We start from the raw sequence: 13,256 nt of genomic DNA, 5'->3' as shown, positions 1-13,256 counted from the left end.
GTGCCCTTTTGATTATCTCTATATTCAAGTCTGACATGCCAAGTAGCATAACCTTGGTTTTAGAGAGATTTATCTTGTATCCAGAGTGTTTCCCAAAAGTGTTTATCTCTTCGAACAACAATTCTAAGGTGGTGCTTGGATTAGTTAATACACAAACAACATCATCAGCATAGCTTTTAAATTTAAATTCTTCTCCCGCAATCGTAAGTCCCGAGAGCTTTGCGTTTGCTCGAATTTTACTAGCTAGTGACTCCAATACCAGGTTAAATAGTAGGGGGGATAGCGGACATCCTTGTCTGGTTCCCTTCCCAATTTGGATAGGGTCTTTAGTTAAGGTAAAGGTAAAGGTATCCCCTGTGCAAGCACCGAGTCATGTCTGACCCTTGGGGTGACGCCCTCTAGCGTTTTCATGGCAGACTCAATACAGGGTGGTTTGCCAGTGCCTTCCCCAGTCATTACCGTTTACCCCCCAGCAAGCTGGGTACTCATTTTACCGACCTCGGAAGGATGGAAGGCTGAGTCAACCTTGAGCCGGCTGCTAGGATTGAACTCCCAGCCTTATGGGCAAAGCTTTCAGACGGCTGCCTTACCACTCTGCGCCACAAGAGGCTCTTTAGTTAACATTCCATTAACCAAGATTCTTGCCTCCTGCTTTGAGTATACATGCTTAATTAGGTTCCAAAAATTGTCCCCACATTTTAGTTGGGTAAGCGTGGCCAGTAGGAACTTCCATTGCACCTTGTCAAAAGCTTTTTCAGCGTCATGAACACTCTATCTCAATCTACCCCGCAAGGCTGTTGTGTGGATGCCCCCCCCCAGCTAAGCTGCTCACCCTGCCACAACCCTTGTGAAAGGGTCATTCAATCGCCAAAGGGGTCCCGACCCCCAGGCTGAGAACCACTGGTCTATTCTGTCTTTCGTTCAGTTTGGAGGCCCCTTGTTCTTTTCTTTTTTGGCTGTCAAGTCACAGCTGACTTACGGAGACCCAGGTAGGGTTTTCAAGGCAAGAGACATTCAGAGGTAGCTTGCTGTTGCCTGCCTCTGCATAGTGACCCTGGACTCATGGCCCTTCCAAAGGCTGACCAGGGATGACCCTGCTTTGCACCTGATGAGATCAGGCTAGCCTGGGCCATGCATGTCAGGGTGGAGACCTGCTGCACACAAATACAGGCAATGTGAGCTGACAACAGAATGGAGTTACTGTACCATTTGCAATATTAATCGATGGGGGAGACGCCCTTTCAATGCTGGGCCACACCGTTGTTACCCATTCTCAAAAATAAAAGGGCATTGCTGGAAAAGGTGCAGAAAAGAGCTGAGGGCTTAAACACACAACTGTTGTGTCTTTCCACTCCCATGTCCTGCCTGATGTGTGCTGGGAGTTTTTGATAATAGTAAATTTCCAGGTATACAGAAGGCCTGTTCAAGCAGCATACATGGGGACGGGACTTAAGCCTTCCCCACCCACTCATTTTGTAACAGCTCCAGAGATCTGCTCCTTGCCTATAAGGGAACCTTTTATATAGCCCATCAATTCTGTGGATGTTTCTCAACAGGGCAATCAGCAGCTTTAATTTTCATAATGCTAAAATTGGAAAGGGAGTCTGTCTAGAATTGATCAGGTGATCTAAACATGAGAGATCTTCCAGAATTAATTTCAGGGACAAATGAGTCAGTGAAACGTTATACCGTCTGATTCAGCTTGATAATTTATTGTACTGTTTTGCCTCTCTGTACAAGCATTAAAGAAAATCACCAGGGAGCTGCAGTTTTTGTACATGTAGGTTGACATTGTCTCGGAATAGTAATTCTGACTAGTCGTTCAATACCTTTGGACCCGCTGGAAGGGATGCTTCGATTTCTTAAGGAACACATTAATAACAACCGTTACACAATTGCAGAGAAAATGCTGACTGCAGCCAAAATTATTACAGCAACTAAATGGCATTTCTCACCTAAAGGATGGCTTATGAAGAGCTGAGATGTGCAGAAATGGTGAGGCTGACAGACTATTCAGCTAAGAAATGGCAGGGGGATGGGCAGAAGAGGAATCTGGGACTTTTCTTGTTCTAGAAATCTTTTACTGATCTGTCAAGAATGCTCTCTGTATCGATAGATGAATGTGAGTGCTATGCCTTTAACAAACATAAAGGTACTCCTGGGCTACAGCGATCCAGATGCTCCCTGGAAAGTTCATAAAGAGAGAGTTTTTCTCCTGCTTCTGGGCCCTGAGCTATGATTTATTCAAGGTGGAAGCTTCGGACGCGTGCGAAAGTTTCAACCCTGAATAAAACTCTGTTGGCCTCAAAGGTGCTACGGGAGTCCAACTTCGTTCTGCTGCTTCAGACCAACATGGCGACCCACCTGACTCTCCAGTGAGCTAAGATTAGCTTCCAAAAATTTCAGTGCTGCTCCTCTCCTGCCTGTGAACCAAGTTTGTCGTAATGAATATCATAAATTCTCCCACTGGGTGAACAAAGACACGCTGAGCTGTCCCGAAATGTCTTCCATCACAGTTTCAGTACAAAAGCCTTCCTGGTTACTTAATGGCAAAGATGAAAGGGGAACTTTATCCCCAGGACCAATGAGAAGCAACATAGATGGGCAACCATTTCATAGAATCATAGAATAATAGAGTTGGAAGGGACCTCATGGGTCATCTAGCCCAACCCCCTGCACTATGCAGGTTGCCTATGAAGGTGGCGCTGTTCCGGTCCTTTTGTGGAGTCTTTTGTAACATGGCCCAGCACGAAGGACAGCTGCCCCATCGCCTCTAATGTTCATGCAGCTTGGGTCTGAGGAACAACTGGCATAGGAACATAGGAAGGGTACTAAGACCAATCGTCCCTCTAGTCCAGCATCCTGTTTTACACAGCGGCCTGGAAGGCCAACAAGCAGCATCCAGAGGACAAGTCCTTCTATGATGTTGCCTCTCAACACATTTCAGAGGTGTACTGCCTTTGAATAGGAAGGTTCCATTTATTAACCCTGGCTCAGAGCCACTGCTTGACCTTGCATTTGTGTTAAAGAACACAGCTCCCCTGACCCTGTATCTCTTCTTACACCCTCTCGTTCCCCCTCTCCTTTTAACCCCCCTCCCAACCTCATCCCTGGAATCCAGGACCAGGAAAATAACGTTTTATACAATTAACAAGTCGACCACTGCAAAGCTTTGCAGTTGTAGAGATGCTGCAGAAGGAAATGCCATCCCTTCAGACTGGGCTTATTGTTCAAGGTGCCAGCAAGCAAACCAGCAGCCAGAGTACTTTGGAAGGAGAAAAAGATCAATGCTGTGCATGTATAAGTAAATCCCACCAAGGTCAACGGGGCTTATACCCATCTAACTGTCCAAAGGGCCACAGCAGAACTCAGAATCACTGGCTGGCTTTCTCTGCGGATGCCCGGGCCCTCCCCCCTCATCCTGCATGCCAAGTTTCCAGGATGCGGCCTGCTCTGCCACTTCCTCTTGAGGGCTGCAGCTGGAGCTTTATTTCCTCCCCCTTTTGTGACCAGGTTTCAGAGGGTGAGCATCCTCTTCTCCACTGCTCCTGCTTTCGCTGTCCACAAGGTGAGAGCGGCCCCCTTTCCCCTTCTGCTCCACCCCTGCCCGAGGGGCCTTCTTTGGAGACACAGTCCTGAGCCGTTTCTTGCGGCTGCGGCTCGAGAGGTACTTCTTGCGCTGCCGCTTCTGCTCCCCTTCTCTCTGCCACATCTTCATCCGCTTCTCGAAGCTCTTGGTGGTGTGGGTGTTAACGTCAAACCAGTCCTGAGAGGAAGACGTACACGACGGCGTCAAGCAGGCGCCTTTGATTTGCTGCCCTGCTTGATCAGCTGCCATTACCTACACAACTAGAGTGAAGTCTTCTTCTGTGGGACAGAGCATGTGGGACAGATATGCCTACTTCCCATCCCTGGCAGCTCCAGTTAAAGAATCTCTTGCCACAAGGGATAGGAACAACTTCTGTCTGCTGAGACCCTGGAAAGCCCCCGGCAGTCATAACTGGTAATGTAACTGACCAATGGCCAGAGTCGGCACTCACATGCTCATCCCAAAGCAGGAAGGATAAGCAAACATGGGCCAGGGAGGGAGGTCCACCCTGCTCCCCTGTGCCACACATTTCTCACCTCAGCATGGACCGTGTTAATGTGGTATTTGACTCCACTCTCAGACACAAACTCCTTTTCACACAGCAGACACTTGTACTTTCCAGCCACAAACTCGCCCTATAGGTAGAGGAGGGGAAACAATTTTCAGAACCTTCCCAACAGTGACTCAATACTAAAGGAGGTGAGAACCAGCTTTGGGTCCCTTGGGATTGCTTCTCCAGGTAGGTCAGTAGCTCTGTCTAGGGCAGGAGGTGAGGCCATGTCTCCTTGGAGCTGGTTGGCTACAGCTGTATGCCAGGGCAGAAGGCTCTACCATGATCTCAATACATAGCATGCAAAACTGTGCCTAACCTTAAGGAAGAACTGGTACACATACCAGGGTGCAATTCCCTAGGTGGGACTTGAGTCCTGAGATGCTGCTGTAGACACATTCACAACCCTGGAGCAAGACAAGAAAAAGGCACATTGGAAATCAATTGCCACCCTGACATAGCTCAAGGCCTGAAGCCAGCAGATCTCTGGGCCAGTGGCTGCAAGTGAAGAAGTTTGTCATGAAACTAGAAGGAAGGCTGAAGACCTTGGCTGCCAGCAGCAGCAATAGATGCAGCTGGGGGCTACAGAGTTATTTTTTCAGAAAATTTAAGCTGGAAATGAAACTATGAGAAGCTCACTCATCAGCCTGCATTTGGCACTTTTTGGGCACTTCAGTCCTGACACCTTCCTCCCCTTACAACATGGGTAGCCAGAAACTGAGAGCTATGGCGTCAGCAAGCCAGCTGACCACAAAAAGCTGGTAGCTTCATTGTGCACTGCCTAGCCAAGCATGGCCTTCCACGGTTACCTGGTTGGGGCAGTGGATCCGTCGGTACATCTTTATTTCTGATTTCCACTTGCACAGAACCTCCTGGCTTACAGTGGGCAGCCCTGGCCGAGTGTACTTCAGCTGAAACAGGAGAGAGTAAATCCAGAAGGCAGCATGAACAGCAGCAACTGGAAAGTCCTGGAGACACCTGCAATGGAGGCAGTCCCCATCTAAAACAGTTAACGCAACTGTTATAAACAGCCTCCTTCCACGGTCATAGGAAGCTCCAAACCCAGTCAAGAGGAGCAATAATCATGGAGACGCACCAAACCCAACTGCCCTTCTCAGAACATCCAGAATCTCACTTGTATCTAATGAAGACTGTTAAGATTTCACTAAGGTGAAAAATGAACATACACAACTAGGAGACTGGATATGACTTTCCAACAGAAGCAACAAAAGTTTGTGCATAAACCTCTCTCTCTGCAGACTCCCTAACACTTCGGGAACACTCTCCTAGGTTGGTGCTAAATAAGAAAAACTGCTATTCTTAGAAGAAAAAGAACTGGGATTTTGTACCCAAAGGAGCCTCAAAAACAGCTTACATGTCAGGCTGCATGTGAAGGAGTGGGGAATCAAACCCAGCACTCTAGATCAGAGGCCGCTCCTCTTAACCGCTACAACACCACACCGGCTTACTGATGCAAGCTGCATATTTATTTAGGCAGTGCTTGCTGAAGGTTGTTAAGTCTAGCCCAACTGTCTTCTCTTATTAGGCAGAACGTCAGATCTATATATCTCAGATAAAAGAACACAGTCACAGAGCAACAGTGAAAGTCAAAACCAGGGAACGCCAGTCAATCTATTCTCGTACCTTCCGGTCATCAGGAACAAGATCCTGCAGGACTTTCCTCTTTGGCCATTCCTTGACCAGTTCCTCATTGGCCAGCTCATGCAGGTAGTAGGCAGCCACCTTGGCAGATTTCCTTTGAACCCTGCCTCCGCTTTTTGGTTCGGCATTAGCATCCTTCTGGTGAGTGGGCCTAGCTTCTTCATGGAGAAAAGTCACCTGGCAAGAAGAACCAAGAAAGACTCCATGGTCACCATTCTGGCCTGCCTTTGCCTGCTAACATTCCCCGTAAGGAGTCCGGAAGGCAGTAAGTCCTCGCATGGACACTCAGCCAGGGAAGCCCCGTCATTTGCAGCAGCTCTTTCAGGCCTACTGTGCCAAGCAAGCAGAGCACAGAAGCACTTTGCTCTGGCGGCACAGCAGAACTTTGCATCTTCCCCTGTCTCCCTAAGTTTGCAGGCTCCACAACCGCAGAAGACTTGCTTTCTAGAACAGGGAGGATAAGAGAGAGAGAGACGGGACAATCACGTGCATGCACATTTCCTGGCTAATCCCGCCACTACAGCAACTCACCGGTCCGTGTTCCGACTTCAAGTGGTAAACAAGGCCAGCCTTAGATTTATAACCCTTGCTGCAATGATGGCACTTGAGAGCCAGCTTCTCCAACTCAGCAGCAGCCTTCCCACACTTCTGGGCATGGTAGAGGTACCCCATGACGCTGGAGAAGCTGCCTGTGCAGCCCTGGGAAGGCAGGCCAAAAGCACACATCCGTTAACGCAACAGAAAAAGGCCCTGTTATTCTTGAGCGTCTGAAATTGGTCAACAGTCTGGAAAAGAAAAGGGGACACTCTGCACCACGGATGGCATGCAGAGCACAGGTCTGGGAAGGAACCTCGACCGCTGGAGCCAAGTTCTCCTTCCTCGCCACATCAGTAGAGAAAGAAATCTGCCAGTGGCCAGAGGCAGTCTTGTTGCAGATGCACACTTGCACCACATAGCCCTGAGCCAGGAGTAGTCAAACTGCGGCCCTCCAGATGTCCATGGACTACAATTCCCATGAGCCCCTGCCAGCAAATGCTGGCAGGGGCTCATGAGACTTGTAGTCCATGGACATCTGGAGGGCCGCAGTTTGACTACCCCTGCCCTGAGCCACCGAGAATACACAAATGCAGTCCCAGAAGGCTCCTGCCGCTCACCTCTCTTGTGCACTTGAGCTTCCCCATTCGTTTCAGCACCTTCCGCAGCCGGTCCCTCTCGCTCTGCTCGTCCAGCTGGCCCCCTTCCTTCACCACAGGCTGTGTGCAAAGTAGGGACAGGGAAAGGGTGACCCCTGGGCCATCAACGCCAGGGAACTGCTCCAGATTACCACACCTGAAGGAAGACTGACTCAGGAGCTGACCTGGCTAGCCCAATCTCATCTGGTCTCCAAAGCTAAGCAGGGTCGGCCCTGGTCATTATTTGAATGGGAGACCCACCAAGGGATACTGGGGTCATGATGTGGAGGCAGGCAATGGCAAGCCACCTCTGAACTTCTGCCCTGAAAGCCCCACTAGGCGTCGCCATAAGACAGATGTGACTGGACGGCAAAAAAAATAAAAAGAACAGAAACGTGGGGCGCTTGTTCTGACAGACAATGGTGGGCTAAAAGCTGGTTGTGAATGGATTTGATTCCCAGCACTCATTGTCTCAGGGCCTTTCGGTTTTCCAGTCTGCAGTGAAGTCTCCAGGAGGCACAGCAGTAATCAGCAGCCTTCTGCATTCCGGTGCAGGGTATTAGGAGCTAAGGCAGAGAAGGTCAAAGGCCCCTAAGGATAGGGGGGCAGCCTGTCCCGTCTTGTGCTGTGACCATTGACAGGAGAACCTGGGTCAGAGGTTCTTCCAGCCTTTTTGTGGATGGATAACATCTACCTGATGAAACTCAAATACTTTGGCCACCTCATGAGAAGGAAGGACTCCCTGGAGAAGAGCCTAATGCTGGGAGTGATTGAGGGCAAAAGAAGAAGGGGACGACAGAGAATGAGGTGTCTGGATGGAATCACTGAAGCAGTCGGTGCAAACTTACACGACTTTGCAACTAACAACAACAGCTACCTTACCAGGCTATTGTGGTCTGCCATGACGTGGTATTTCATTCCTGCCAGAGACCGTAGTTGCTTCCCACAGTGCTGACAAGTGAAGGCCTCCTGGGAAGGACAGGACACATTACCATTGGGCCCGGCCTGCAGGAAGTGCTTGCATTAGTCCTTACTACTGGATTTTTCTCCCTGACTGCAGGTCCTGAAGACCCCAGGAAATGAGGCCTTTCCTTTTTCCAATTTGCTAGTCTCACATGCACAGATGGAAGAAATGTTTTAGAAACTGCCTGGTTTGTTCTTCAGGCCAACAGATAAAGAATGTTTGGAAAGCACTGTGCCCAAACAATGCCAAAATCCCAAGGAGAAAGCCTGTATCTTTCTGTACATGCTGTTTACACAGCCTGGCACAAACTTTTTCCCTCCTCTATCGGATGAGCTAAGGAAACAATCCTATGGGGCTATAAAACTCAACTGCAAACTAAGCCGGCTCCAGATGCAGAAGCTCAGCTTTCCTGCCTCAGGTTAGGAGAAGATGGCCTGGAGGAAGCTGGCTTCCTGTTGACTCACGTGCTGGCAGTTGGTCATGTGCTTCTTCAGCCCTTCGACCGTTTTCCTCACTACAGCTCTGCAGGTTGGGCAAGTGACACGGCCCTTATCCAAAATCTCCAAGTACCACCTCTCCTCTGGACTGCCTGTCAGAGAATGGGAGGACCCAGTTTTTCCGTGCATCCTGGAGCTGATCCATACAAACTCTCCTCTTTAGGAGAGGCACATGAGATGCTTCACCTCCCAGCCATGGGATTAGGGTATGAGTATTCTGACAAGGAGTTTAAAGTTGGGTACACAGGCTTTAGCTACAAGTTTCTCCTTGTGAGACACCGCAAAAGAAAGCTGGCTTGAGAGGCAGCTAAGGTCTCCAGCTATCTTCATGTACCAAAAACATCACTCATTCCCACTTCTATGGCGTGTTCAGTATTCCAAATGCTTCACATGCCATTTTTGGCCTAAGAAGAGACCAGTATTTCTATAACATTGCAGGAAGAAGGTTGAGGCCAAGAGAGAGTAGCAAGGCAAAAGTGCAGTTTGGACCAGGAACCTCCCAGATCATAACTCATTCTTTTAGCCAGTATGCTATGCTAGCTCCTCTCGTTACATGTGCCAGCGAGTCCCTCTACAATCACCAATACACCAGCTAGGGCTGTGCACATAAAGGAGGCCAGAAGTATAGCAGTTTCTTCAATGTCAATGAAGCTTGGGAGAACATCACCAAGGACCAAAACCTGAGCTTGCATCCAACCCAAGGACCTTTTGAAGCAGCTGGTTTCCTATGCTTTACCTGCAGCATATGTTGGTGGGTCCTTTTTTATAGATCGGCGTTTGGACTTGAGCGGAGGTTCTCTCTCCACCTTCTCTCGTTTTCCTGGCACAGAGAGAAGCAGCTGTGATTGCTTAGCAAGGCTACCTGGATCCTGTCTGTATAGAGGCCAAAGACCCCCCCCCCTTTCTGCTATCAACCATAAGGAGAGACCAAAGCCTAGAGAAATGCAGAAGGTTCCCCCCATGTGGGACTAACTCCACAGAGAAATACAGTTTGCCCAATGTGAACTCATGCCTACACATGAACACGCAAGAAGGTGTCTTATACAAAAACATGAGGAAAGTTGGGCAATATCTGTTTTAATAAATAAATAAATATAGGCCATTGGTCTATGAAGATCAGTATTGTCTTCTCAGACAGGCAGCAGATCTCTGGGGCCTTTCATATCATCTAGAGCCTGATCCTTAACTGGAAATGCTGGGGAGTGAAACTGGGACTTTTTGCCAAGCAGAATCTCCAAGCCCTGATCCACGATCCCATGAAAATGGCCAATAGACCAACAATTCTTGCAGAAGATCTCCTGTTCCTCTTCCCACAGAGAAGATGCAAGGAATGTATGGCAAATCCAGGAAGAAAATCCAAAAGTACTGTACTCACTGGAGATTTTCTGCTTCTTCCCAGAAAGCTCCTCTTCTTCATCACCGTCTTGTTCCAGTCGGTGCTTTTCCTTGAACACAGAGTCTGAAGACAGAACAGGAAAAGGCCAATGTGGTCAAGAGCGCAGGGGAAAACATACAGGCTGGGACCAGCAGCATCTTTTTCCAACAGCAAGGTTGCTGGTCTGTTTTCTCCATGGGTTACATAGGAAGTGGGTAAACATCCAAGCACATGTTTTTTAAGAACGCTAACCCTATCCAATGGGAAAACTTTCCGTTTTTGCTTCCTTTGTAAAATCGTTTTTTTTTAAATCCCACACTTCCTCATAGACACTCAGAGCAGCGTGTGCAGTTTCCCTCTTCTCTTTTTTATCCATACAACAACCCTACAAGGTAAGCTAGACTGAGGCCCAAAATTATCTAAGTGATCTTCATGGCTATGACTGACTCGATAGAATAAGAACTGATTGTAAACTTACAAATGAAACATTTACTACCCAAGCAAATTAGCTCATAGCTAATTAAGCCCATTAAGTTTTCCAGATGACTGAACATTACAGGTTGAGAGAAAGTCAGACTATTTTTAATCTTAAATTGTGAAAGAAAACCTATTCTGATGAACACCATCTCATGGAAGATTTGGAAGTTCTTGTACAATTCATAAAGGTCCCAAAGAACTGGAAGCTCTCACATTCTAAACATGAGAGATCAAATCACACTTTAATTCTAATTGGATGTAGCCAAGTCCCATTGTTGAAATAAACGAAACATCTTCCCAGCCTTAGGAGCGCAGGGTATTCTGATACTAAAAAGCCTCCCCCCGAGTACCTTTCTTCTCCACAACTCTGTTCAGGGTGGGCTTTATTCCTCTCATCTCCTGCCAGTAGGTTGGCTTGCGGATGGCTCTATTGCTTCCAGATTCTGGGTTTTCATTGCCCAGCCCTTTGGAGGAGGTTGATGAAGAATCATTTGAAGAGTCCTCATATTTGTTTTCAGAACTCTGCAACCCTGTGCTGAACTCCTCTGGCTCCTTGGTCCTAAGAAGAGGAGATATTTACAGAATGATGTCCCTGCTCAAACAGGGCTGCTGGGCATCCGAGAACTCCTGACAGCCAGAATGGTAGTCTTGATCTTGAGGACTACTTCCTGACAAGTGGCCCTGTTTCATAATATTAGAACTCAGGACATGTGATAAAACAATTGGTTATACTGCATGGACAAATAGAAACCTGTTCAGTCTGGAGACAAGGAGGTTGAGAGGAGACATGATAGCTGTCTTTAACTATTTGAAAGGTCATCACTTGGAAGAGGGAAGGGATTGGTTCCTGTTGGCACCAGAGGACAGGGCCCGCAGTAATGGCTTTAAATTATGTGTAGATTTTCACAGTCAGAGTAGTTCAGCAGTGGAATGGATTGCCTAAGGAGATGGTGAGCACCCCCTCACTGTGGTCTTTAAAGAGCGGCTTGACAGATACTTGACAGATGCTTTAGGCTCATTCTGCATTGAGCAGAGGGTTGGACTAGATAGCCTGTATGGCTCTTAATGAGTCCATGAAATCCTTCTTTACTCAACAAGTAGCTAAAATGGAATCCACTACCAGTGGAAACTGATGGGCACAAGAACAGAGGTCTTTTAAACTGGATCAGACAGATTAACGGAGAAGAGGTCCATTAGTGGTTACTAGTTAGGCGGCAACACTGGGGTGGGGAGGATGGCCTTGGTCTCTCTCCCCTGTCTCAGTGAAACAGATGCTAGATCGGATAGACCACCGGGCTGATCCCGCTGGGCTCGTCCACCTCACAGTCGACACCTCCCCTCCCCACAGAGGCCAAGCCGCGCAGGCCACCAGCCCCAGGGGAAGGAAGGGGCTCCGAACCGCGCGCACCTTTTGCTCCCCGGCGCTCGCTTGCCTCTGTGCGCTCTGCAGCGGGACTCTGCTCCAGGACCCTGGCGCCGGGGGACAAGCAGAAGACGGAATTAGATGTGCCGGGCGGGGGAGTGGCAGATGCTCGGCCGGCCAGCCCCCTCCCCGGCCCAGTGGCCCCGTCGCTCGCCCCCCAGCCCGCCCCAAGAGAGGGAGGCCCCGTCCAGATCCACATGGGACCTCCAGGCGCTGCCTCTCCTGCTCACCGCGCCCCGTTCTCGAGGACCCCCCTCTCACCAAGCCACGGCCGCCCCCCTGGCCGCGCATGCTTAACAGCGTCCGCCGGTGATGTCGTCATCGGCACTCCAGGGAGCCGAGAGCCAGACTTCCGGTCAAAAGCGAAAGCGGCCATTGGCCTCCGTGCCCTCTCATGCCGCTCTATCGCTCTCTCAGCGTCTCTATGGTGAAAACCTCCCCCCCCACTCAGTTCTCAAACCGGAAGCGCCCGTAAGGCTTGAGGAAGGCGTTTCGTCTCTATGCTCCCGGGGCGGAAGGAGCGTCTCCGTGTCTGGAAGCGCGCCAATAAATGGTGGCAAGATGGCTGAAGCGGGAGCGGGTGTGAGCTCGCCGGTGTGCATCCTGGTGTTGGGCATGGCCGGGTCTGGCAAGACGGCGCTCGTGCAGGTGATAAGTCGGATTTTCGGGAGAAATGGGGAGGCTTGGCTGGCTCTCCTCTGTCCTGGGGATGAGGGGCCCTCCTAGAATGGGACTCTCTACGAATGACCATCGGAAAGGCCAAAATGGGACTGTCCATAAATGACCTCTTAAGCATAGACTCGAGTCCAGTAGTATCTTAGAAAGCAGCAAGATTTTGGGGGTCTAAGTTTACGAGACTCAAAGCTCTCTTCGTTATCAATTGCCACTTGATTGTTTTAACGGAAATGCAGCTCTTCATAGTGCTGCCTAATCTGTCTGCTGTCCCTATATTGACTGTCTGTATGGGGAACTTTCCAAAGCCCCCCCCTGCCCTACCTTTTTATGGCTTGTCTTTATGTCAACCCCAAACCACCCAGGTAGCTTTAGCAGCCCCTCTTCCCACTGCAGGTGACTCAGGCTGTCCTGTGGCTGCTTGGGAATTTCATCTCTGCAGCTATTGTATCCGCAGTTTTCACTAATAAACAAGATTGTAAATATGTAGGAACTTCAGGCAGGAGAAACAGAAGAGCCTCTGGCAGTAGCCAGATGTTGCTGAACTCTGGGCAATGGGTAGAACTCAGCTCGTTGAGTAAAAGTCTGCCACTCAGATGTTTATTAAAAGCTGCTTAATAGTACAAGTTTATACAGTCAAAAAATAAAATGCAGATAAAACTTTACGACAATATAAATTTTTTTAAAAATCAGTGAAATTGGCTTAAAGGACGTGATGATAGTGGTTGTGTTTTATCGTTCTGGTGGCCTTGAATTATGTGGATGCAGAATTTCACTATCTGGAATGAAACATGATGCTTTCATACTTGAGTAATTCTTTAGACCAATCTGCTTTTGTTTGGTATGGCTTCCTGTCCATAAGTGGCACTTGTTAA

General features: G+C 48.8%; 2 protein-coding genes across 5 annotated transcripts in view; one reads left to right on the top strand and one right to left on the bottom strand.

The window, feature by feature from the left end:
* GPN1 (GPN-loop GTPase 1) overlaps nucleotides 1–13,256 on the top strand; it is a 31,491-nt gene that overhangs the window by 3,995 nt on the left and 14,240 nt on the right. Inside the window, exon 1 of one of the 3 annotated variants that reach the window (XM_077329699.1) lies at nucleotides 12,022–12,357. The exons of 1 other annotated variant lie outside the window; for it this stretch is intronic. In XM_077329699.1, coding sequence (XP_077185814.1) covers nucleotides 12,022–12,357 — 336 coding nt within the window. Of the gene's footprint in view, nucleotides 1–12,021; nucleotides 12,358–13,256 lie in introns of those variants that run through there. One more of the 3 variants, XM_077329715.1, reaches the window with a different exon arrangement.
* ZNF512 (zinc finger protein 512) lies at nucleotides 1,684–12,087 on the bottom strand. 2 transcript variants are annotated; one of them, XM_077329678.1, is made up of 14 exons: nucleotides 11,971–12,063; nucleotides 11,695–11,756; nucleotides 10,637–10,845; nucleotides 9,810–9,893; nucleotides 9,171–9,254; nucleotides 8,402–8,526; nucleotides 7,856–7,942; nucleotides 6,956–7,054; nucleotides 6,333–6,500; nucleotides 5,784–5,978; nucleotides 4,949–5,050; nucleotides 4,484–4,546; nucleotides 4,126–4,224; nucleotides 1,684–3,766 (listed from the first exon to the last, which is right to left on the bottom strand). In XM_077329678.1, exons 1-14 carry the CDS (start codon nucleotides 11,998–12,000, stop codon nucleotides 3,488–3,490), a joined length of 1,686 nt encoding a protein of 561 aa, XP_077185793.1. In that variant the 5' UTR covers nucleotides 12,001–12,063; the 3' UTR covers nucleotides 1,684–3,487. The 2 variants fall into 2 exon arrangements, with proteins under 2 accessions (XP_077185793.1, XP_077185801.1); XM_077329686.1 differs by lacking the exon at nucleotides 11,695–11,756 and having other exon boundaries at nucleotides 11,971–12,087.

This window comes from Paroedura picta, chromosome 1, assembly GCF_049243985.1.
Source record: "Paroedura picta isolate Pp20150507F chromosome 1, Ppicta_v3.0, whole genome shotgun sequence".
NCBI classification, from domain to species: Eukaryota; Metazoa; Chordata; class Lepidosauria; order Squamata; family Gekkonidae; genus Paroedura; species Paroedura picta.
Note: the sequence above shows the minus strand (reverse complement) of the source record. Positions and strands in the feature narration are given on the sequence as shown.